Source organism: Pipistrellus kuhlii, unplaced genomic scaffold (assembly GCF_014108245.1).
Source record: "Pipistrellus kuhlii isolate mPipKuh1 unplaced genomic scaffold, mPipKuh1.p scaffold_m20_p_8, whole genome shotgun sequence".
Classification (NCBI taxonomy): Eukaryota; Metazoa; Chordata; class Mammalia; order Chiroptera; family Vespertilionidae; genus Pipistrellus; species Pipistrellus kuhlii.
In genome coordinates, this window is record NW_023425584.1 from 21706071 (window position 1) to 21732006 (window position 25936).

The 25936-nt window shown below is 43.7% G+C and overlaps 2 protein-coding genes across 21 annotated transcripts in view; one reads left to right on the forward strand and one right to left on the reverse strand.

Moving 5' to 3' along the window:
* The window catches only part of SH3RF2 (SH3 domain containing ring finger 2), a 103814-nt gene extending 83422 nt beyond the window's left edge, over positions 1–20392 (reverse strand). For 16 of the 20 annotated variants that reach the window (XM_036425343.2, XM_036425339.2, XM_045576471.1 and 13 more), the window contains exons 1-2: positions 20247–20392; positions 18796–19281 (exon numbers count right to left, since the gene is read on the reverse strand). In XM_036425343.2, the coding sequence (XP_036281236.1) occupies positions 18796–19173 (378 nt within the window). In that variant the 5' untranslated portion in view covers positions 19174–19281; positions 20247–20392. Of the gene's footprint in view, positions 1–18795; positions 19282–20246 lie in introns of those variants that run through there. The other 4 variants (XM_036425346.2, XM_036425341.2, XM_036425340.2 and 1 more) reach the window with 2 other exon arrangements.
* Positions 19290–25936, forward strand: part of GRXCR2 (glutaredoxin and cysteine rich domain containing 2) — a 49729-nt gene continuing 43082 nt past the window's right edge. Inside the window, exon 1 of the mRNA XM_036425361.2 lies at positions 19290–19719. The gene's annotated coding sequence lies outside the window, so the exon portion shown is untranslated. The remainder of the gene's footprint in view (positions 19720–25936) is intronic.

Below are 25936 nucleotides of genomic sequence, written 5' to 3' on the forward strand. Positions count from 1 at the left end.
CACGGTCACCATCAACTCTCTCTGCCATCCTCTCCTATTAGGCTTCCATTTCCACTAGCCCTCACTCAATCCTTCTCACCAAGGCAGCCAGAATGATCATTAGGAATATAAACTAGATCATACCGTTCCCATTTAAAACTTTTTGGTGGCTTCCCATCGTCCTTAAAAGCTGATTGGGTTCCTGCCTCCATTTTTTCTCCCCTGTGGCCCCTTTCCCATTATTTATTAGGTCCAACTTCTAATAGTTAATTCTCCCACCTCAGGACTTTTGCACAAGATTCTCCTTTGCCTCAAATACTCTTGTCAAACTCTTTAATTGGCTCATTCCAACTTATACTGCACTTCCTCAGAAAGTACATTTTTAATTATGCCTCCCTCTTCAAGAATAGGTCAGAGCTTTAAGGCCTTTTTCTTTCATTTCCTATGACACCTTAAAATAATACATTTCTGCTCTAGCCAATTTGGCTCAGTGGATAGAGCATTGGTCGGTGGACTGAAGGGTCCTGGATTTGATTACAGGAAAGGGCACCTGCCTGGGTTGTGAGCTCAATCCCCAATAGGGGGCACGCAGGAGGCAGCCAATCAATGATTCTCTCTCATCATTGATATTTCTATCTCTCTCTTTCTCTCTGAAATCAATACAAATATATTTTTAAAAAGTAATATATTTGTGTTTTACTATTTATCATTTTTCTGATGAGATTACAAACTTCTTAAGATTGGAAACTGCCTCTACCATTTCCTCCCCTCTAGTCCTAGTCATCTGCCTGGCATATAAGTAGCTGATAAATAAATGTTTGTTGACAGGATGAACTGATGCTTAGAGTAATTAGTGTAAACACTGATGATCTTAGTTCTTTTCAACTTGCAAACCCCACAATGCTGTCTAATGCTCTTTGTGCAAAAGGCAATGTTTGTTGAAAAGAATACAATTGAGTTTCCACTTTCTTTTTCTTCTCATGATTTAAGATAAAGCTGCCATCACCCTAGTCCAAGAAGGTGATGGCTCTAGATAGCAAAATAATGACTACTCAGAATAGATTTAAGATAATTTATAACAGAGCATATCAACTATCATTGGTTATTATGGGGCTAATATATCTTAGGTAAACAAGTGAACTTGTATCACTCTCTCCTTGATGGCTACCCCAGAACCAGATCTAACCTGAGGGAAGCACCACCGAAAAAAAAAGCCAGTGCCATTTCTAAGAGGAAAACAGAAAAATTGCAATTGGATAAGGGTTTTTCCAGTTTTTGCCTTTTGAACAGCCTTGTTAGAAATAATAAAAGCCTCTGAAATGAGTTTGCCGCTTCATTTATTCTCAGAACATATAAGAAAATGTGTTTCTCTTAGGGTATTTTTTGTGAGAACCAAGTGGAACCCTGAAGGGGATCACTGAGAAGGATCCACAGCCAACATGGACAAGGGCAGGTCTCTAGCACATGCTCACCTCTTGTTTTTGCTGTAAATAGAACTTAATTGGAACTGCAGTTTTTGCACTTTCTGGTAATAGGTAGAGGCAGCAATAAAACCTCAAACAGCCCAGCTGGTGTGGCTCAGTGGTTGAGGATCAACCTATGAACCAGGAGGTCATGGTTCAATTCCAGATCAGGGCACATGCCTGGATTGTGGATTAGTCCCCAGTGTGGGGTGTGCAGAAGGCAGCCTATCAATGATACTCTCTTATAATTGATATTTCTAGCTCTCTCTCCTTATTCCTTCCTCTCTGAAATAAATTAAAAAATATTAAAAAAACCCCCAAAACACAAACAAAACAAAACTAAGGAGAACTCCAAGGACTCAGTGCTGGGGTGAGGGGATAGGGTTGCAGAAAGTCCCCTGATGTCATTTCATCTATTCCCTTGTCCTCACAGACCTTAAGCAGTTGCAAGTGATGACAGGAGGGTTTTGGTGTTTAATCAACTTGGCAGGAAGTGTTTTTTCTTATATTAAACCAGATCCTCTTGTGCCATTGTTTAAATGCATTGTGTTCTATTTGTTTTCAATGAAGTCTTGATACTTTCCACTATAAAGTTTTTGGTTGCTCACTAGACTGATCTTAATCCCTTCATTCTTCAGAACTCTTTCGTATTGGGATATGGGGAGGTTCATGTCACCTACAACCTATGCTATAAAGCTATCCATCCATCCATCCATCCATCCATCCATCCATCCATCCATGCATCCATCCATCCACCCAACCATCCATGCATCTAGTATTTGTTTTGTGCAAGCTGTAAAAAAGAAATGGTTGAATAACATAAAATCATTGTTCTCAAGGAACTGAATCCTGAAGAGAAACAGATAAGAAATACACATCAATAGAGGAAGATAAATGTTATGTTGGGAGAAATATGGATCAATGAGCATCCTGGCTTACACAGCCTTTTTTCTTTTTCCTTTTCTTGCCTCATTATTTTCTGAGGTCTAGATTAGTGGTGGTAGTGGAGGGGGGGGGGCAGCAGTTATAAGGCAAAACCATGCATGTATAAGACCTGCAAAGGCAGGACAAGTTAAGTGCCAGGTGAGTTTGGATACAGGGACTGAAGAGGGAGACAGTCTCAGAGGGAGACTAACAGAATAACAGTATTTGGATAGGTCCTTAAAAAGTGTGGGCAGCCGAAACCAGTTTGGCTCAGTGGTAGAGCGTCGGTCTGTAGACTGAAAGGTCCCAGGTTCGATTCCGGTCAAGGCATGTACATTGGTTGCAGCACATCCCCGATAGGGGGTGTGCAGGGGGCAGCTGGTCGATGTTTCTCTCTCATCGACATTTCTAGCTCTCTCTCTCTCTCCCTTCCTCTCTGTAAAAAATCAATAAAATATATTTTTAAAAAAAGTGTGGGCAAAATTTTGATAGAGTGATTTGTGGGGTGGTGAAGAGTCCGATAGAAAGGCAGAGCATTCAGAGAAATAATCAGGCATTGGGAAGTTCTTTGAATTTTGATTTCTATTTGCTTTTAACTGCTGAGCATAAATAATTAAAAATCTCCAAAATGTACCCATGATTTAAATGCATTCTTACTGAGACATCCGTCTGCAAAGAATCTCTCCTTTTGCAAACCACATGTCTTTTATTCCCCACTAATTATGTTCAGTCTCAGTGGTGCAAGTGGGCTGACCCTGCTCTGCCCTCTGGCTTCAGGCATGGTCATGTGACTTAGCCCTGACCAATGGAAGCATTTCTTAAATCCCACCTGCAGCCAGTGCTCAGAGATGCACACAGGGCCTACAGTAAGCTAATTGGAGTCTCCTTGGCAGAGCTGTCATGGAAGACACCCTCAATTTCTGTAAGATTAAGAGCTTTAAGAATGATGTAGGCTTTGACTGCCAGTATTTTTCTCGCAGAACCTCCCTGAGGATGAAGAACGCAACAGAAGGTTGAGCTGAGAGACAGAAATACAGAATTCAGATGACTGTGAACCCATAGGTCATCTGCCACCCTAAGATCACCTTTTTAAATCTCCATGAAATTACCAACCCTCTAGTCACTTTCTCCTCCCACCCACTTTTTTTTTTTTTTTTTTTTTTTTTTTTTTTTTTTTTTTTTTACTTACGTCAGTTTGACAAAGAATTTTACCAAGTACCACTAAAAAGTCCTCACACATAGAGTTAATAAACAGCTAACACAAGAGGAATTTTCTGGGCTAAGTTCATCTTAAGTATTAATAAAAAATGACACTTCAGGTTAACATCTGGCTTGGCCAACTTCTCTTTCTTGTTGAACTGATAACCCCAATCAACAACTTCAGTTAACATGATAAAACCACTGTGATTTTAGCACATAGCCAAGTGCATTCGGGACTTCTATTTTTTAGATCAAAGCTCCAAAATTCTTTTAACCATTATTCACCACGATTTCCTTTTCTTATAATTTAGGAATTTGAGTCCTTTCATTCTTTGGAATCCTGAAATAGTTTCTTATCTTCACCTAGAATGCCATGAGTGTTATTTCATCCACACCTGAAATGTTACTTCTCTCTCTGGCTTTCGCCCTTCCCCCAGGCCAGAAAGAGGTAGGGGTGCTGCTTTGCCAAGAAATAAGAAAATTCTAACGAGTCAGCATGTCTTTATTGACTTTCCTGAGAAATGAGAAAATTTTAATGAGTCAACATGTCTTTATTCTACCACCAAATTAGGGAGATTGTCACTAGTGAAAACAGAAGATGACTTGCCTCTCAGGAGTTTTCCCCTCTACAAACTCTTCGGAACTGGCATGAGGCAAAACAATAATAATAATAATAAATAATGTAGGAATGCAGTGGCTCCTGAAAATTCCTACAATCTTCAAACTTGTTATCAATTTCCCCTCTTCTTTTCTCTCTGCAGAAATCAAAGTTGGAGGTGCTCACTGTAGGAGTATGTATTAGCAAAGCAAATTGCAGCATCTGTATAAAAATTCCACTGATGGCTTGCTACTCTCAGTTACCACATTTCCTGCGGAATGCATTTTAACTTCCTGCCCTGTTTTTTGATGAAACTGACGATTGTATTTGCCATCTGCCTTGTCTTTTGGGTTCTTCTTGATTCTACTTTTGACCCTGCTAATGTATCTTTAAGTGACAATAGCAATTTTACATCCTGTTACCATATTGTTCCTACATAAGAATCTCATTTTGTATTTCAGTAGATGTCCACTAGTAAAAATGCCAGCTTTCCATTTATCAGAAATAGTATGTCCCCTTCCCCTCCTTGGAAAAAAGTTAGACAGCTATAGAAGGTAAACTCAAATGAGGCCAGTCAACCTGCCCATCTTTAATCAATAGGTCAGGGAGCAAATGTTTTAAATATAAGGACATAGGACTTTAATTTCACCCCTCCCCAAAGCTCAAGTGTTTATTAAGAATTAAAAATACTGTAAATATGTTGTGTGTTCTACACAGAAGCCAGGATTTGAAATCATGCCTTATTTGTCAAAGCTCCTGGATTTTTACTAAAGGCGAGGCACTGGACGTGGTGGTGTGACATTCCTTTTTTCTGGGTTTGTAGAGCTGGAAAGTGTAAATCTGAGCTATCTGTCTGTTGCTGTATTTCTCATTGTGCATATTTGTGATTTGAGTGCCCTGCCTCTGAACCACCTATCTATGTTCAGGAACTCACCTACCTTATGAATTTTGGTGGGTGGCAGAAACTGCCTCAATATTAAGAAGTTGCAAACGCCAGCTTTATCAATATTGCTTTCAGCCAGGGATCTAGGTGTTGTCAGTGATAGGGACCTGACTTGAACTTCAAGTTGGCAGTTAGTGACACAAGGAGGGGACCAGGAAAGACTTGTTTCCTCCTCTGTGGGAAGGTGGTGGAAGCTTACATCAAGGTTGACCTCCGACCGCAGCCATAGGGGGACCAAGGCAAGCCTCAGTGTTTGGGCCCAGCAGGGTCAACCCTGGAAGTCAGCACTCAGTCATCTGGGACATTATTCTTGTCAAGATGGCTTCAAGTCAGGTTTTGTCTCTCCCAGAAATTCTGTGAACTACCTAATATCCTTTTTTATTAATCCTGCTTCTTCTTAAATCTTTTTATGCAGTGGATTCTGTTGTTTGTGACTAAGAAACCTGGGACACACACACACACACACACACACACACACACACACACACACCTTCTCCAATTAAGTTTATGGAGAATTCTCTCTAGTGGTTTGGTTCAGTGGATAGAGTGCCAGCCTGTGGACTGTAGGGTCCCGGGTTTGATTCTGGTCAAGGGAATGTGCCTGGGTTCCAGGCTTGATCCCTAGCAGGGGGCTTGTAGGAGGCAGGGAATCAATGGTTTTCTCTCATCATTGATATTTCTGTCTCTCTCTCCTCCCTTCCTCTCTGAAATCAATAAAAATATATTTAAAAATAAATTTATGGAGAATGTCATTTGCATTTGGAGAATGTGACACCAATAGATAGAAAGAGCGGAGTCAAGGCAGAGGAGAATGATCTGACAGGACAGTATGGGTTCTTAGAGGCCCTGAAACCAACTCAAACTCTGAACTTCCCCTTCTATGACTAACAAATTCCCACTTTGGTCTGAGCTAGTCTGAGGTGGGTTTCTATCATTTGCAACTAAGAGCTCTGGCAAACACAGATAAAAGTAAATGAATATGATGTATTAGGAATCTCAAAAACATTCATCCCCTTTGACCCAGCAACCACTTTTTCTATTTTTTGGAAATAATTGAAAGTATTAAAAACCAAAACAAAGATGGTGGGTGGAACTGAGCAAATTGTTGCATTAGAAAGTGCTTCTAGATAACAATATCCATGAAGTTGGACCCACCTTCTTCCAATTCCATGCTCAAATTTTTCAGACCTTTTGCTTTACACTTGAAAGATTTTCTTTCAATGCTGCCTAGTTTTATTCTCTGTCTCTCTGTATAGATTGTCTCTTGACCTTTCCCTGGGGTCTTTAGAAACTGCATTTTGAGGTGTGAATTCTAGAATACAAAGGAATTAGAAGAGTCACTCAGTCCTGCACATGTGGTTGATACAGTGCAATTCTGGAGTGACCAGATCTACACAGCTAATGTGACTTGAGGGAAGTTTATTTTAATAATGTTATGTCAATAAACAAAAAGAGGAATGTGCTCTGTAGCCTCTTTGCATAAGGGAGGCAGAGCTACTGGGAACTAGCATAACATGATGGTTAAGAATGTGGGCTCTGAGTTAGTTTACACGGGACACTTTGGGCAAGCTACTCAGTACCCCTGAGCCTCAGTTTCCTTATCTGTAAAAGGTATAAGATGAGTCTTAACTGCTCTGTGGATTAAATAAACTTTGTAGGTAAAGTATTTGGCACAGGCCTTTGTAAATGCTAAAAATAGTAGCTGTTTTTCTCTAAAACCTTCAAATTTATATATATTATTCTTAAAAACATAAATGCAAACACTTCTGTATCATTTGCATATTCTGTAAAATAGGAAAAGGACAAATTTTAAAATTGAGTTGATGGAATCCTGAGATTCAGAGACCTGGGGACCTTTTCTCTAACTGTAGGAATTGCTAATGTTTATTCAACACTCAGCTATAGTTGGGGTCACCTGGTTGATTCTCAGCTAAGACAGGATTAGAAGCTGACTTTCCTGAATTTTAGGCTCTATTATCCCCACCTTTCATGGGCCATGATGCCTATCCAGATGACAGGTTTCTGAAATAAATGAGCCAGAGCTATTTTGTCCTGACTCTGTTTACATTTCAAGAAAAGCAGACAAGTTCTGGATCAGAGCTGGCCATGTCTCCCCGGTCCCCCTTGCACACTTGTTTCCCCCAACAGCTCACCTCCCTTCCTCCTTCTTCCTTCTTGGTTTCTGTTGCCCATCTAGATCTTTCATGTGCCTTTTCTGCCTTTCCCCTGCCCTACCCTCCTCTTTTCTCTGACTCCATTTCCCTTCTCTCCAGTATCCGTCTAGTCACCTAGACTCACTAGTACCAGATCCTTAAATTTCTGATGAGGTAGTATCTAGTTAAGACGTAGCCTTATCATTAACATGGAGCTGGAATGGCTATGGATTATATCATGCTCCAGAAGTGTATCAACATTAGAAGGGTGGCATTGGAGTCAATGGGAACTCACTGGTGATAGCAGATGGTGCAGGGCTCCATGTGGCTCCAAGGGAACAATGGGTATGTCTTAACCCTGACTGACCTAGTTAAGAGCTCAGACTCTGGATGCAGGTAGACCTGGTTCAAATCTTGGCTCTGCCACTTCTTAGCAGTTTCTTCATCTATCAAGTAAGATAATACCTTGGACCTCCAAGCGTTGTTGGGATGATTCAAAAACACCTAGCTTATTTGACCCAGTATCTGGCACATGGTGTTGCCATGTGATGGTAGTAGTTATTAAGGTGTTGATTAATAACCCTGTCCATCTCTTCTCCCTCTTCTTCCTTTCCTGGTCCCTCCCTCCTTGTCCAAGCAACCAGGACAAACACATCAGGTGATGAAGTAAGATTCTTTAGGCCTTGGGATACAAAGTGGCATGGAGAAATTAGGAAATCCAAATTTCTTAACCACAAAGTTTTATAATTATGGGGAAAAAATCCCAGTGTTTCAAAATTTCGTGAAACGAAAACAAAACAAAAAAAGGTTTAATTGCTAATTTTTTTTCCAATACAAAGGGAAGTATAAGGGGGAGATGGAAAATGTTCTTTTTGCTAAAATTCATGCTCCTGTATTCTAGATCCTTGTTATAATCTTTCAAGAGGAAGAGAACCCTGCCATCTCCTTCCATCTTTCAATCACCCTATTCCTTCTTCCTTCAAACATGGAACCACTCCAAAGAGACAGTTGAAATCCAGAAGGCGATCTCTCCTGCTTCTCCAGACAGCTTAGGAAGGGCAGTTTTTCCTTCTGTCCCTCTATGGCTCTGCCATGCCTGTTTATTAAGCAGAAGTCCCCAACAAGCTTTACTGTAGACTTGTCTTTCTCATACCCAGGTGGCTTGTTAATATCACAGCCGAGCACCCTTCCTGAACACAGCTCTGCAGGGTTCTGTTCCTGCTCCATGCCACTGAGTCGGCTGCATTGCCTTGGCAACCAATTAAAATACTTGTCTGTGTGTGCCGATATTGTCCTTAATTCTGCAAAACCAGGGCAACCTGCTCGGAGGGCTGCGGCATGCCAGTCCGCCGGTGGTGTTTTGCATTCTGGTTTGACTTCTTTTTTTTTTCACCTCCCAATTACCTCTGAATCCCCTGCGAGCACGTACATGCCTTTGCTAACACACCTGGCCTTAAGTCAAGAAACACCCTTGTCCACAGGACAGGGGTTGGAAGGGATCCTGGGGACAAAATGGCCGGTCTGTCTCCCTTCCTCTGCCTCAGGAGAGACACCAGGAGCTCTTGAGCCATGAAGCTGCTGTATTTAATTAATTACAGTTTCTTACAATACAGGGGATGTGATGCATTCAATAATTAAACATTTGCTGAATGCTGGCTGCTCAGGTACTATGCCAAGTACAGAGGAGAAACAACACCTCCTTAACCACATGGAGCTTATGCGTGCTGTGAAGGCCAGGGGGTAGCACTGGGGACTCTGGGAACTCAAGGAGGAGCTATGGCCCCTGGCTTGGGAAGTGGGACAGAGGACTGACTTCCTGGAGAGGCAAAGGCTACATTGAGACCTGAGGATGAGTGGACGTCAGCCACGTGGGCCAGTGTCCCTGTTAGATGGATGGTTTCATTCTCGCCTTCTCTAATGCAGGCAGTCTGGCTGACACCCTCCTCTGGGGTGGTTTGTTTCAGGCTCCCGTGGAGGTATCTGCCTATTTCTCCCATCTCTTATAACAGTTTTCCTATTAGCCTGTTTGGAAAGGCTAACAGTGAGTGATCCAAGTTCTCACACCTCTTCTCCTGACTCTCCATGTTGTGCCTTGGAGTGGAGGCTGAAAGGCCCATTTCCCCAAACTAGCAGCATTACGACCACAATGCCAGGACTCTCAGTCATTCTGAGGTTTGCAGACATCAGGGCCATGGGTTTCTGTGAGTGTCTGCATGATAGGACTCAGATCATCTGCATGTTTAAAAATTGCAACCTCAAATAATTACCCTAAACACAAATACAGGAACGTTTACATTTTGAGCTGTAACATTATTGAGCACAGACTTCTTATGTGTAGAGAAAACAATAGCACCCATCTCAGTGGGTTGCAGGAGTGAAGCAAGATTCTGTAGGTAAAATGCTTGACACAGTGCCTGACGCACAGTACATTTTTGTTTAAGATTTATCAAGAGCATCATAATTACTAGTCTATGTGGCTGTCTCCCAAAAGACCAGGGGCCCTTTGAGGACAAGGGCCATATATTATTTGCTTTTGTTTTTCCTTGGAACCCAGCACAGGGCCTTACACATGAAAGGTATCCTGTACACGCCTGATGAAAGAATGCGATACCAAAAATGAAAATAAAGTTGTGCCACATTTATTGCCACTGAGCTGACAGTGTCCTGGTCTGTGCTAAGAACCTTACAAGAATGCTCTTGATTTATGCTCTGAATGATGCCCTGGTCACTCTTACCCCCATGTCTGCATGCAGTAAAGCAGCTGCCCAGTCTGTGTGTTGGGAATTTAAAAGCTTAGCTGACCTGGGTGAGTGCAGGCAGACAGTTAACCTTCACTAGGAGCTTGCTTTGTCCAGACCCTGTCTTCACAGGTATTACCTCGTCAGATCCTCTCCATAACCCTGGGAGGTGAGCTTACTCTTTTCATTTCACAGCAACGATAGCCAGAGCTGCTCTCTAACTTGCCCGGAAGCACACAGCCAGGACACACAGACGGAGAGCCTTTGTTCTGAATCGTAGTGTTATCTTGCTTATTGCGATTCCTGGAAGTCTAAGGTCAGAAGCAGCAGAACATTGGAATACATGTTTGAAACATGACACTAAGACACGATTCCCCTTATCTAGAAAGAAGTTTTCTACGAGGACAATGGTGGGGGTAGGGTTATTGTTTCATGGATACAGAGAGCCAGGACCGGATGGTGAAAAAGTTCTAGAGATGGAGAGTGATGAGACTTGCACAACAATGTACAGGTACTTAATGCCACTGAACTGTACACAAACAGAAGGCTAAAATGACAAATAGATGCTGTGTGTTATAATAGACAGATATGATGTAGGTTTGGCAGCATGAGAGGTATAGGGGCCACGTTCCTACCTGAAATGCTGTCTTCCCTTCATATAGGAGGTCAGGTCAATTTAGCGCCTAAGTTAACAGCAAAATCTTTTAGAGACTCTTCCTTTCTGTCACTGGTATCCATGTGACTAAGTGTCAATTAAGTCAAGATCAAGAATTTCCCACCCGAGATTAAAGAAGCACGTGAAATCTGTGGTGTTGGATGCAGAAGGTTAGCCATCTATGGAATGCCATTTCCTATCTTCTAAGGGTTAGCAACTCCTGAGCTAAGTGGTTTTGAACCTGCCCACTGAGTTTTCAGGAGAGTACTCTTTGTCACAAAAAAAGGTACATGGTTGGGTAACCCACATCTAGACTATTTCCGTCTCCACATGACTTTATGCCTAATATAACACACTCCTCACACAGCTCTGTAATGGCCTGACTCAGGAAGTGATCTTTTCTGTATCAGGAGGAGTCATTCCGTGATGCCAGGAAGTGTACAATGTATTTATTCACCCATTCCAAAAATATTTTAAGGCTCCTGATAGGAGCCAAGCTGTAGGCTGGGTGCTCCAAGCACAGTATTGAGAGATAAGACAACTTGCCTGTTCTCCTTGTGCTTGTAAAAAAGACTGGAGAAATGAGAGAGCTCAGAGATGAACTCAGCTACTATTTGAGTCCTGGAGTCTCAGCCTGTGAGCATCTCTGGAATGAGCTTTCGATGGTGTGAGCTTTCAAGACAGAGTCTAGCACAGAGCAAGTGATTAGGTGCAGTCCATTGAATGCCCTGGCTTCTGAGCTGGGGATCTGGAGTCGTGTGACCCTGGGGGCTGACTCTGAATGAAGTTGCAGGAAGCTGCTCATGTAGAATGAGGTTGTCTTTGCTTTCCTGTGTTTTACCACTTACTTTGGAATTGCTGGCTGGTGTCCCTGCATGTGAGGGTTAGCAGGACACCTGACCATTTTGATGGAAAAGAATGACTGTTTGCCAGTGAAGTGCAGACTGCTCCTCACTTATCTAGCCATCCACGTGGAGCAGAAATACCTTGTTTGGCTGTATGGCATCCATCAGGCAAATACAGCCCGTGCACCATGCGATGATATGTGACCAATGAGCTGTGGAGAAACTATTACAGAGTAATTGACATGTGCCATCTTAGTGGTGGTTTTGAAGCAGTTTCCAGTCACCAGTCTCTTCTCCGTCTCCTTCTCTCTCTCTTCCAGCTGTCATTCTGTTGGACAGGTCCTGTCCTGCCTTTCCTGGCACCACGTGTCCAGAATGGACCCTGCCGCTTTGTCCTTTGACCATGTCCTTCTGACCATTAAAACACCTATTTTTTTTCCTAGGAAGTTTCTTTTCATTGGCCAAGAAAATTCCCTCAAACTGTCTGACATTTTCATTGATCATCGTTTCTATAGTCTAAGACTTCTTTGTTTTAATGTACCTTATTGAGTTGCAATTTACACACAAAAATGCACTCTTTTTAAGTGCACAGTTTGATGAATTTAGACAGACCTATGTACCATCATAGAAAACATTTGCATTACCTCCCAAATCACTATAGCTTATAGTTTTGCTATTTCTAAAATTTTATATAAATGGAATCAGCCAATATGTACTCTTTAGTAAGACACTTCTTTTTTCATATCTTATTGCTTCTAAAATTGGATGTATCTTACAGTGAATATCTAACATGATAGTGTTTCTTTTTTCCCTTAAGAGCTATAACTAAATAATATATCTTACAATGGATAATATCTTTAAGTCAAATATATATATATATATATATATATATATATATATATATATATACACACATCTATGTGTGTTTATATACATGGATGTATACTGACTGACTGTTTTTACCATTAGACATAAGCACTGGAAGGTGAGAATCTTGACCTTGCTGTGTAGATTCCCACATTGCCTATGGCCAGAAACTACTTATGGGAGCTAAATAAATACTGCAGAAGGTGTGATAAGGAGTTTCAAACAGTTTTACAAAAATATCTTCTAATGGCAGGAACTTACCGAACCTCCTCTTGGAATGAGTCAATATCTGTAACTACAATAGGGGTTCTCTTTGGGGCTCAGCCATCTCTGCATTAGTATGAGACAACATTTCTCAAAGTTTATTTCATGGACAATTAGTATTACTCAAGATGCTAATAAGAATAGGGAATGTGGGGGGGTGCCACTGCCATAGAAATTTGGGAACATTTTTTATTATAATTTATCACTTAGACATTCACAAGTCATGCTAAAAGTTCTGTAAAGTCCTACAGCAAAAAGAAATAATGATATTTAAGTCTGTTTTATTCTTGACTCTGGAGCTCTATGGAACATTCATTAGTAGCGTACAGTATACACTCATGAAAAACTGGTCTAATGTGTAAGCTTGAATTAAAATGAGAGAGAAAGAGAGAAGATGAAGACACTGAAGAAAGCTGTAATTGAGCTGGTCCCAGCTAAGCTCAAAAGTATGCAATGGCATCTGGAAGGGGTGGATGAGGATGCTCTTCTCCAGTCAAGGGTGAAACAAGCACTTTCCCTCATTCCATAATCTCTTTAGAGTATGAAGGGACATGTGGCATGCAACCTTTTATAAGAGGAAGTGAAAACAACACAAAAAACATGCACTGCCTACTGCCTTAGGGTGCACAGCGTGGATAATTAAGCTTGAGTAAGGAGAACCTTCTGCCCTACTCGCCTGACTAGGCCAGCGGTCGGCAAACTGCAGCTGGTGAGCCACATGTGGCTCTTTGGCCCCTTGAGTGTAGCTCTCCCACAAAATACCATGGCCTGGACGAGTCTATTTTGAAGAAATGGCGTTAGAAGAAGTTTAAGTTTAAAAAATTTGGCTCTCAAAAGAAATTTCAATCGTTGTACTATTGATATTTGGCTCTGTTGATGAATGAGTTTGCTGACCACTGATCTAGGCCATCCCCTGGCGAATGAGCTGTTGTGTTCGTCCACTGTTTGGCAGGATACCTTTAACTGATGGGGAAGCTGAAGCAGGGAACAGAATGGCTTGCTAATACAGAAAGGAGCCCACGTACAGGGATGACCCTGACCGTGTAAATGATGGCAAAGTCCTTCTCAGAAATAGAATTGGTCCAATACCCACAGAGACTAAAGGAAATCGGTGGGCTAGGTGAAAAGCAGGCAGAGACGAAAGGAAATGTACATGAGCTCCCTTTTAAAAATAATTTTTAATATGACATGCAGTAAAACGGACTTTTCCCCTCTGGTATATATTTCTATGAATTTTAACACATAGGTAGATTCAATTAGCTGCCACCACAAATAAGAATAGTTTCATCACCCCACAAGTCTCCCTGATGCTGCCCCTTTAGAGTCACATCCTCTACTAACACATAACCCCTGGCAACCACTGAAAACCACAATTTCCCATCACTACAGTTTTGTCCTTTTGAGGACTCCCTTTACTCTTGCTTTTCCCTTTCCTTAAGATTTTAATGGCGATATCTGCATGCTTATATGTGGGTGCAAAGAACTCCAGATCCAATGCCAGCAGACTTCCTCCTCTATTGTTATTGTTATTTGCTGTTCCTAACATTTATTAGCATCTATTATGTACCAGGGACCTGTGCTAAGCTTTTTACACACATTATCTCATTGTAGTCTTACAATAGCCTTCTGATATATGTACGCTATTGTTATTTCCAGTATTCAAAAATGGAAACCGAAGGTTAAGGAGGGTGAGTGACTTGCCTAAGGCCTCACAGCTAGTAAATAACTGAATCCCAGCACGGACCCAGCTCCATTTGACCACAATCTTAAACACTACAGTAAGGAATTAAAGGGAGGGAGTTTTAATTAGCAAGGAGGTATGCCAAGAGATTTTGGGGGCAGAGCCAATATGGGGCCATGTGGTCTTTCAAAAGGTTTGCAAATGTGTGTGAAGCTGGAGAGCCATCTGTGTCTCCTGAATTCTCAACCCCAGTTCCCGCCTTTGTCTCCCTCCATCTGCCCCATCCGGTCCTCACTGACCCAGGTGGCACCTGCCTGCTGTTTTTAGGGGCTTGGGATGGTTTCATCCCCTTTGCAAATGTAGCAAAAACCACTGTCTGTGTCACAGCTTTGCTGCAGGACACAACAGCTGAGACTCAGAAATGGGGGCTGGTTTCCTTCTGGTTTCTACCAGTCCCAACTCCCTCATGTGCTCTCTGACCTCATTATTCCCCTCAGTTGCTTGCCAACACCAGCTGAAAAGTTTCTGGGCGACAGGCACCTGGTCTGTGTGCTGGAGGTGGCAGGTGTGTTCTCGCTGAGATAGGGCAAGTGAGACAGGAATGTGTGTGGTTGGCATGCTGCTTAACAAAGCAGGGAGAAAGTCCGGCCCTGCCAGACCCAGGGCGGCAACCTCTGTGTTGCAGGTAGTGGGAAGCAGGGAAAAGGAAAGAAGAAAGTTCATGAAGAAATGGGTGATGCTGGGAAGGGGAGCAGGGTCTTGCCCTGCATATGGTGTTCCATTGAGCTTGCTGTTTGCACAAGTGATGTTAGTTGGTAAGTTTCCTCCTAGAATCAACTCCTAGCTCCTGAAGGGTCTTGGAAGTGAGCTGCCAAGTCAGCACTTTCAGGAAGCATCACACACCTGATTCATGGCCACGGCTCATTTGGAGACAACACAAGCCAGAAGTCAGGGTACCAAGAACCATCTCTGGAAGATACCTCGTTAACACTTAGGGGGTGAAAGAGGGCGTGTAATTTAGAGTGGAAAGTGTTGAGTCACTTCAAAAACAAAAGCACGCAACACTTACTGAGCACTTAATCTGAGCCGTCTCTGTGCTGAGAGCTAAGTGACATGAATCATCTCATTTATTTTTCACATCAACACTCTGAAGCAGGTATTACTATTACCTCCAATTTACGGATGGAGAATTGGAGGGCCTGTGGTTTATGTGACTCACTGGAATTACACTATTGAGGAGAAGAAGCAAGATTTGAATACTGATATCTTCAAACCTAAGCTTGCTAACACTTAGCTTCATCGCCTTATTGTCCATCTCAGTTCAGAAATACTATTAAAGGGTATCAGAGTGAGGAGGAAGAGAGATAAGCTACTCAGGAGCCCAAAATCTTCTCCAAGGCTTGCAAAGGACCTTTGGCTTGATGGCAGTCTGGGAAGGAATAAGAACCAGTGGGATTGCCAGTCCAGGCCTCCCAGGAGTCTGTTGATCTTACCTGCTGGTCTGAAATAATTGCATGCTGTAGAAACCTACAGCCATTTCTCAAGTTTCCTTTTTACACAATAGGCTTGGGAGAGTTTTAGACAGGTAGGCACAATGGGCCATTTTTTCTGTCTTCGGCTGGCACCCTGAAGTGCGACTGCTGGTTCCACCCTCGCATGCTGGCTGGCACAGGAGCACCAAACAAAAAGTTCTTGATGAGCTTGTTCATTAGAGGACCCTATGTTCACTCGAGTGAGTGGGGAAGACTTCCGGCTTGGAAAGCTCACAGACAGGAAGTGAAACTTGCTCCTTCAGAGTGCCGGGCTCACATGAGGCCCTCTGAAAGAGGTGTTTTACAAAGTGGTACCCTGTGACAACAGGTCATTTATGTCCCCGTAGAGGAGTACTTTATACTTAGTATCATCCTGGCCTGGACTCATCATAGACTCAACTTCAATAACAACACTTATTATGCTCTCCAGCTTGGGCTGTCACTCCTTCTGTGTTTTGTAGAATGCCTCATGCACAGCAGGGCACCATAAACAGTCAATAATAATGTTTTCTATGATAACAATCTTCCAAATGCCTTTCATCTAAGGATCTCCAAGTGCTTGGTAAACACCAATTAGTTAGGAAATGGGATAGCTCTCTGTGTTTACAATGCATTTTCCTATTTTACAGAAATTTAAATTGAGACCCTGCAAACTTAAGTGGCTTGCCCAAAGTCACACACAGCAAGTTTAAATTAATGATAAAAACGATGCTTTGCATTTCATGTAATGCATAGGCATTCCATAGCAAATGTTTTCTAAGGTGACCTGAGTATGTGGAAGCAGGTGGGTAGCGAGTATCATTCATTGTTGAGCCTAGATTGGGTAAACTGAGGCCAGAGGATGAATCTCCTTGGTGAGGATGCAAGCCCACACTGCTGACTCTCAGAAAAGAGTGTGGCAGCTCAACCATCCTCCATTCTCTAAACTAAGGGAGGCGTGGCTGCTCTCACACTTACAGTTAAGAAAGCTGTATTTTGGGAGAATAGTTTGAAGAATGACAGCCATCGTTACATGCAGGAATGAGCCTGTTCATGTCCCCATTGAGAGAGGCTACAGGGATGAGGTGTGGCAAAGGTAGGAAAGGCGAGCTCAAGAAAACTAAGAACAGGGGTGGGTGTGCTGGCTGCCAGCTCTGCCCTCTTGCATCCTTAAGAAGCCAGGTCCTTGCTGAAAGGGTTTGGTTCCTTGTTTCAGTCTCACGGACAGGACTTGGTCTGGTGAGACTCGGGGGAGGTGCCGTCACTGGCACCTTACTCTGGTGTTACAAGTCCCTGTGAAAGAGTTCCAGGGACATGCAGTATCTTAGCGGCTGTCTCTTACGCAGGACCAGCCCTGATCCCCACAACTCCCTCTGCCAGGAGGAGCTGTGGATCCTTTTGCTGCTACCTTTTCTTAGCAATATAACTACATGGAAAAAGACAAAAAACATGAACAAACACATTCAGCGCCAATAAGGGATTGGTCTCCTTTCAGTCTCTAACACGTTCTTAGTGAGCAATGACACTCTGCCAAGAGGCAAGTCCGACTCTGCAGCAGCATGGGGGAGGGGAGAGCTTGCTGGGTCTTGGGAATTCAAAGAGAGATTTGCAGCTGGAGATAGAGCCCATTCTCTATGAGATTCTCTCTAAACCACCCCACCCCGCCTCTCCCCAGCCTGTGGATTCTGACTGATGGTGAGGCCTAGGAGGGAGTCTCAAAGAAGGGTACCAGGCCCTCTTCTGGAATGTGGCTCACACACACCGGCACCATGGCGATGGAAAGTCTGCAGGGATGAGTTCATACCAGTGCCCACTTCTTCCCGCTCATACTTCTGAATGCTCCCACACTCTCCTACTGCCCGGGGGCTTGGAGGTGCCGGGAAGCAAAGGAGGGGTGAGCTGTTTCAAGAAATATTTTAGAAAACTGAATGCACATCTCAAGCCTGCTCTCAGCTGGGAAGAAATCTGGAAGATACTCCTTCCTACAGCTACTCTTCCCCGCAGGGAGTCCTGGGACTCTGTGGCCAGTATTAAAGCTCGCTGTAGGTAAGACATCACAGCATGCAGCTTTGACTTTCTAAGTATGCCAGCCACTCGGGCCGCAGCTTGCCAAGTCCACTCTGGCACACCAATTCCTGGGGTGACAGTGCAGATTATCCTGCCGGACTGGCAAAGACCACATGCTTCTCGATAGAGGTGCCTTCGCACAGCTTCTCTCAGCAAGGCTCCCCGCCAGGTGGCACACAGTCCCCGGGATGTGCTTGCCCCGCTCGACAGAGTGGCCCCGCTGTCCAAACACCAAAAGCATCCTTGGGCCATATCCTACATGGCTCTACTGGCTCCATTTGCTTTTATACTGCAGCCACCGATGTGCATTTTTTGTGTATTGTACTCCCCAGCCGGCCTTCCTGTCAATCAGTCCACCCACACAGACGCTCCCTCCTGCACCACCTCCGGGCCGCACAAGCCATAATAGCTTTGAGTGGATTGTGAATGAACACTGTCATAACAGCACTGTTTGTCTGGGTGGGGGTTGAGGCAGGGAGATGGGTTTGGGCAGCATTCAAACAGAACCTGACGTTTGGAAATTTCTCAGAGACCCCCAAAGCAACAAGCAGTTGGATTTGTTTTCCCTCTCTTTCCTGTCCTTCCTGCATTTTCCATGCACCGGGTTGGCCTCAGGGCTGAAGTGAAAAAGACCAAAAATATAATCAAGAAGGCTTTCCTTATCCTGCTAACTGTCTGCACAAGGAACTGGGACGCTGTCACAATTCTGAGAATCACAGGAAGGATTCAATAGGTCAGGACCCCACCAAACTTCAGTCGGAGTTTCCCTGCCCACAGAAACTTCTCTCTCGGGAATCCTGGCGGCACCTCCTTTGACACGTAACTGAAAGTGATAAACCCTCACCGCTGGCACACACAAATGCAACCTCCAGGTGGACAGGATAGGAACAAAGAAGATCTCTCTTACCCCATCCATGTGGATTCTGATGTTGGGCACGAGCCGGAACGGACTGGCCGGCTGGCCTCTGGGCTGAGTCCTGCTCTTCCTGCCGTCCTGCAGGGCCAACACGCCGGGCCTGCGGAAGGAGCCCCCTCTCCCGGAGCCCGGGCCCGAGCGCACGCCGTCCAGGAGGCGCACGAGCAGCAGGTTGGCGGGCAGCGCCTCGATGCTGCCAAACACCAGGGTTCGGCACTCGGGGCACCGCAGCCCCTTGTGGGCCTTGGAGATCCTCTGGAGACATGGTTTGCAGAAGGTGTGCTGGCAAGGGAGGACTTTGGCTGTAACATCGAGCTTTTCCAAGCACACGGGGCACTCCAGGAGATCAAGTAACGTCAAATCATCCATCTTATTTTAAAACTCGAGTCCCGACCCGGAGCGCCAGAGTCCGCATGGTAGGGTCAGCCAAGCCAAGGGAGCAAAGGCAAGCTCCCGAGAGCGAGTCCCACCTCCTGCCTGTGTGAGGGAGAGGGGAAGAGAGGAGAAATGTGAGCACTGGGAGAGAGATCCCACCTACTTGGAGGCAGCGTCTCACCAGGCAGTGTGTGAGCACTTGTGCCAGCACCCAAGTTTCAGTGACTCATTCTGATTCAGTGCTGGCAGGTACAGGACCGGCTCCCGCTGCGGGAGGAGCCGAGGGAGCATTCAGCTCAGCGACAACTTACTCATCGCCTCCCGTGTGCAAGGCGGGAGCACGGAGACAGCACTGGCCTACGAGGAGGCCTCCCCACGCCTCTCCCAGCCAGGCTCCAAGGGGGTCCTTTCTCCCTCCAGACCGGCAGGCTCAACTGTCATTCAGAGCGCCCTCAGAATGCAGTTTGTGTGGAGCTGCTACTATACTACCTCCCCGTCCTCCCTCCCTAGGGTTAAGTTTACCAACCGCAGCACATGCAGGTAAGTTAAGGTTACGTGTGCACGTTTATCTGAAGCTCATGCAGGTGCAGAAATATTACCTTCACAGTGCATCTTCCCCCTTCGCTTTGTTCTAGCAAGGTACAAGAAAAGCGACCAGCTTTCAAATACAGAGACCATAGCCTGAGAGACAGTATTCCTCCCACAAGATAAAGACAAGCAGCCTGTTTAGTTACTTTGACAGTTGTTCTCAGTTTCAACTGAGGCAGATAGCAATTCTGGATTGCGCAAATACCAGAGTATACGGTGTGTGTGTGTGTGTGTGTGTGTGTGTGTGTGTGTGTGTGTAGTCTTCCTGTTCCAGAAAGTTTCCTTTAGAAAACCCTCCTGGGAATAGATCAGCTGTCCCTCTGGGTGAAAGCAGCAGCAGGGAGGTTGTGCAGAAGGGCGGGTGGCCGCTCCAGGAAGCAGAACAGACCTGACACCCCAGGATGAGAGATGGCGCCTTGCCTTCCTGAGACAACTCTCCAAAGATGTCAGCGCTGGGGAGGTACGCGGCAGCCACTCACCTTGAGCTTGTAACCCCAGCTGAGTTCAGATCCTGATCTTCGGTCTGGGTCTGCTCCGTCAGGCTCCCTCCAACTCTGCTCTCTCCAAGAGCCAGGAGCCACGCTGACTGCCGCTGCGCTGCGGCTGCTTTGAAAACTTTAACAACTCTGACTCTTACTCATATCAAGGGATCGCCTTTCCCAGCCCAGTTAACCCTTTCACCGCTGGGCGGCCAGCAGCGGGGTTTTCTTTGAGATCACTCTCAACTACAGGTTCTTTTCTTATGTAACTGAGTCAGTTTCTGGGATAAGATTCTAAGGGGTAGAGTTTAGGTCAGCCCAGAAGGCTGAGTATTTACAGTTTATGCTTTCACCTTTCTCAGTTTCTCTCCTAACCAAGAAGTGGAAACACGTTCAGTTATAAACACGAGAGGGTGATTGTGCTTATTTTAAACCTTTATAAAAGTTCTTGAAAAGGTCAAACATAGGAATGGTAGCTTTGATAACAAAGATAAGCTGGCCACCTAAAAAGAACTGCTCCTTAATCACCATAGCCAGTTCTTGAACTTAGAAATTTGAGAGGGATTTGGGTGATCTTTTTGTTCAATCTCTTTAAATTAAAAAAAAAATAGTGTCGTGGTAGTACATACACATCCTTTAAAAATCAAAGCACAATAGGTTTAAAAAAAGAAAAAGCAGTGGTCCCAGCTCTCCCCCGACCCCCTAGAAAATTTTCATAGCCCCAAAGAATGCTTATACTTTTATTTTTTGATTTATCAATGACATTATTTCATGTAAAATTACAAAATTATTTAATGAAGTAAATAATCATAATAATATTACTCAAAACTAGAGTAGTCCTTACCTGTGTCAAGCACTGTTCTAAATATTTCACTTCTATCAACTTATTTCACCCTTTTAACAATTCAGTGATACACTACTCTCTTCTTTACCCTGTTTTACAAAGGACAAAACTAAGACACAGATTAAATAAGTCGTCCCAGGAGTCACAGCTAGCAGGAGGCAGGTGGTCTGCGCTATTAACTACATTGTTATATGTTCATATATCTTTAAGGGGAGGAGAGATATTTGAAGGGGGCTAACCCTCCTCTGGTATGTCAGGAAGTCAAAAGATAATCACCCAAATTGACCAATCAACGCCCTTTGCAGATGGAGCAGCTATGCTCAGAGAGATCAAGAGATTCCTTAAAGTTGCCCAGTGAGTTAAGGGCAGAACCTAGAATAAGGACTGGGTGTTGCTTTTTTCTGGGTCTTCTCCCTCCACATAGGATGGCCTATCTTTATGATGCAGCAAGCACTTAGATACAACTCCCTGGGCAAATCTGAAGAGGGGAACAAGAGGGCTGAGAACAGATTGTGGTGGTTCACAATTCTCAAAGTTCTTCCAAATCAGTTCTGAAAAAGGAAACATAAATGAAGCTCAAGATAGGGGAGAGCTTCAGGTTGGAGCAAATTAGAGGCCTAATTTGGATACGTGTCAATTTTTGAGACCATTTTTAACTCCTTTAAAAAAAAAATCTCCTTTTATAGAGGGCTTTTTTTGCGCTTCAACATTATCTCATCCCTCCACTTTTATAGATTCACCAGGAAGCCTCTGGCAGGCTGAGGCTCTTTGCTGTCCCTTCCTCATTCCTACTGGGCAAAGCTGAGCTCCTTTCTCTGGGAGCTGTCCCCGCACCCCTGACAGGTCTGCTCTGGTGCCTGAACTGCTGCAGGCACGGGCGGGCAACATTCTCCCTCCTTTCCTCTCTTGTTCTTAAACACACTTCCTTAGACATCCAGATCTGCATCTACATGCACATGCACACGTATGCTTGCACAGGGACAAGCACAGGCATCACCCTAACAGTAACTTTCGTGCGGCACTTGCTGTATGCCATGGACCAGTGCCAAGACTTTAAACAGATTATCTCTACATCCTCCCAACCGCCCCATACAGTAGGTCCTGAGACTTTCCTAGGGTTACAGAGCTTGTGATCTAAACCCAGGTGGGTCCAATCCCAGGACCTTTGCTGTTTTCCATTTTTTGTTTCCCATGTTATAAAGTCATGACCATGCCCTAAGCATATCCATATACCTTTGCTGTGTAAATGCACACATTTTTATACCTATGTCCGTAGCGGGCACACCAGCTGATCACACCAGCCCCAAAGGGATGATGTCAAAGGAACTTGGGCTCATTTGACGGTCACTCTCTGGACCCTGCCCAGTCTCCTGGCCCCTCCATGCTCTCCATGGTGACTGGTCTGAAAAAGCTTCCAACCCTCCCATCCCTGAGAAAACAGATACAATGCATTCTGTCCTAGGAAGGCGGGATGGAATCAGGGGGCTGCTCTGTGCTAGTGTATTTGGTAACTGAAGGAAGATTCAGTAAAACAGAGTCATGATGGCAGCATCTTAGGCGGCACTGGGGGCTGGGGACAGTTCACACAGAACAGGAGTGGTCTCCCCGCACTTCTCAGATCACACGGTGTGGGTGGTCCTCAACATCACCCACATGTGAGGTTCCTCTTGGTGGAAATTTGAGAACTTTTCTTTTGAAGCTTCTGAAGAAGGGGGCGTGTTTTGAATGGGGATTTTATCCTGGCTTATCCAAATGCTACCTTGGCGTCAAATCAGATGAGCAGCAGTCCTCAGAAACAAACAGAAAGGTCTTCCCAGACTCCAGGTCGACCCACCACCCCGCTGCTCCCACCCCATCAACACTCCTGTTGACATTTGCCCTGTTACATAGCGATTACACACTGTACTTTAAAAATAATGCCTGTGTGACTTTTATGAGCTTCTGTTGCTTGTTTTTACAAATGCATCTTGATTTATGTTTAAAAAAAAATTGCAAAGCTGATCCTATTGTTCCACTGTTCAAAAACCCTTCTGTGGGTTCCCATTGACCATGGGATAACATCTAGATCCTCCTTCTCACCTAACAGGCTCACCTCTCCTGCCTTTACCCCTCATCTCCCCGCTACTCCTCCACTCACTCCAGTTCCACTGGCTTGCTGTCTTTACTCAGGGCCGTTTATGCTTCTCGGCCACAGCGTATGTGTGCATGTTTTTCTTTCTTTTCTTTCTGTGTACAACCTGCTTTCTAGTTATACTCTTCCTCCTCCTCTCTTCTGGGAACCCCACTCAGCACGCCTTTGTTTTCTTCATCCCTTCCCCTGCAAATTTTAGCTTACATGCCACTTCCTTGGGAAAGCCTTCCTTTTTTTAAAAAAAAATATTTTTATTGATTAGAGAAAGAGAGAGAGAGATATCGATGATGAGAGAGAATCATTGATAGGCTGCTTCCTGCATGCCCCACACTGGGAATCGAACTCACAACCCAGGCATGTGCCCTGACCCGAATTGAACTGTGACCTCCTGGTTCCTAGGTCGACGCTCAACCATGGAGCCACACTGGTTGGACAGGGAAGTCTTTCTTGATTCTCATGACTAGTTTATAATCCTACCCTTCTCCTTCATAACAGGTGTCACAGTTATAATTCAGTAATTAGGTTATAATAATTTATTTAATGCTTGGTTCCCCCCAAACAGACTGTAAACTCTGAGAACAAGCCTCTTATGTGTCTTGTCACTGCTCTGTCCTTCATAGTTACCACAGTGACTGGCAGGCACTTACTTAATGCTTACTTAATCAATGATTTTGAATCGGTTTATAAATGAATAAGTTGTGTTCTTACAAAATTGTATCTATTAGTAAATGGAACTCTAGTTTAATTTGCTGCAATTTGAAGGCAAAAAGTAAATGGATACTTAATTAAAATAGTAAAATGCCATTGAATTCTAGTTAAATGCGACTGCCTGCCTAGACCTGAACTTGAGGCCTGAGCAATCTGTTACAAAGGTATGGTTAGCCAATGTTAGAGGGGCATGAAAGGCTAGCCCTAAGCTGGGCTTTCTCCATGATGGAATCAGAGGGGTGGAGGAGAAATGAGGAACTTTCTCATTGTGCAGCTCCGTGTCCTTCATTTTGTCTTGGGGTACCCCTGGCTTTGGAAAGCTGTTCACAAAGGAACTGGGATGTTTGTGAAGAATCAAAAGGAGGGAAGAACCAACCCATTTTCTGCTCTAGAAACAGTGGAGAGGTTTCGGTGAGAGGTTCTTACTTGCATTTCTTCCTCTTTCAAAAAAGACAGTAGCCTGGTAAATGCAGTTGTGTTCCCTCCTCTGTAGAAGATAAGAAAGAAGTTCTAAAGTGAATACTAGAGGGGAAAGTAGAAAAGTAAGAGTGCATCTTATCATTCTATTAATATTAAAAAATAATTCAGCTGGTCAAACCCAAGTAAAGTTTGTAGTCTGGTTATTGTACCATTGTCAATTTTCTACTTATAATGTATTATAGTTATCCTAGAGGCCCAGTGCACAACATTCGCACACTGGGAATGGGAGTTCCTCACCTTGGCCCTCGCCCTTGGCCTTTCACAGTCTGGGAGCTCTTGGGGGATGTCGGAAAGCCAGCAGTAGTATATTCTTAGTGCTGCCGCTGAGGCAAGAGAGGCTGTCACCATTGCACCAGCCATTAGCCTGGCTTCTGGCTAAGAGGTGCGCCCACTGTGAGAGTGCACTGACCACCAGGGAGCAGCTCCTGTGTTGCGCATCTGCCCACTGGTGGTCAGTGTGTGTCATAGTGACAGGTTGTTCCACCATTCAGTCTATTTGCATATTGCCCTTTTATTATATAGGATAATGCATTATAAATGATATCATTGAGGAAAGATTGGGCATAGGTACAAGGGACATCTTTGTACCATTTTTTGCAACTTCTTGTGAGTCTGTATTTATTTTGAAATAATAAGTAAAAAGAAAAAGAAACCAGTAAGATATATGTACAGTCAAAGCCTTATATATCCCTACCCTGAAACACCACTCCTAGAAATTTATACTAATTAATAGATATACAACCCAGTATGTTCCTCATATGATTACTTACAATAGTGAAAAGTGTAAAAAAATTCTTAATGTCCAACAATATGGGAGTGGGTAAACAAATGGTGAGATATATGCAGGATGGGACAAAAGTAGGTTTACAGTTGTTCATATGGGAAATAGTACATTAATAAATAATAACATAAGAATAAACTGTTTTTTGTACTTACAACTGTAAACCCACTTTTGCCCCACCCTGTGTGTGTTTTAAATACACTATTAAAAATTATAGTGGAAAAAAATTATAGTGGAGATGCATATTTAATAACATGAGGGACATTCACAATTAAGTGAATATAGAAACTTACAAGCCATATGAGCCCAGGTTATTTAGGAATGATACATAGATACGTAATGTTGAGACTAGAAAAATGCTTGCCAAAATTTTAGCAAGTTATTTCTGACCCCTAGACTTATTAGTTGATTTAGTTTTTTTTTTTTTCATTTTGCTCATATGTATTTGGAATTTTTCTACAATAAAGATCTGATTGGTGTAAGAAATTTTCAAAGATAAAAATAGCTTATTATAGGTTGAATAAAACATTTACAAAGGTGGAGTTATATCCTGTAATACTAATAGCCTATGCATTACAGTTGAAAATACATCTATTAAGAAGAAAGAACTAAGTTGCAAAGCTCTGAAGCTGCTGTAAGTAGATGTTAATCCGTAAAAGGTACTGTGCCTTCCAAAAAAAAAGGGCTGTGATCAGTCACTTTTCTCCTAACCGGTTTTCCTCCTCTTTCTTTACTGTGTCCTTTCT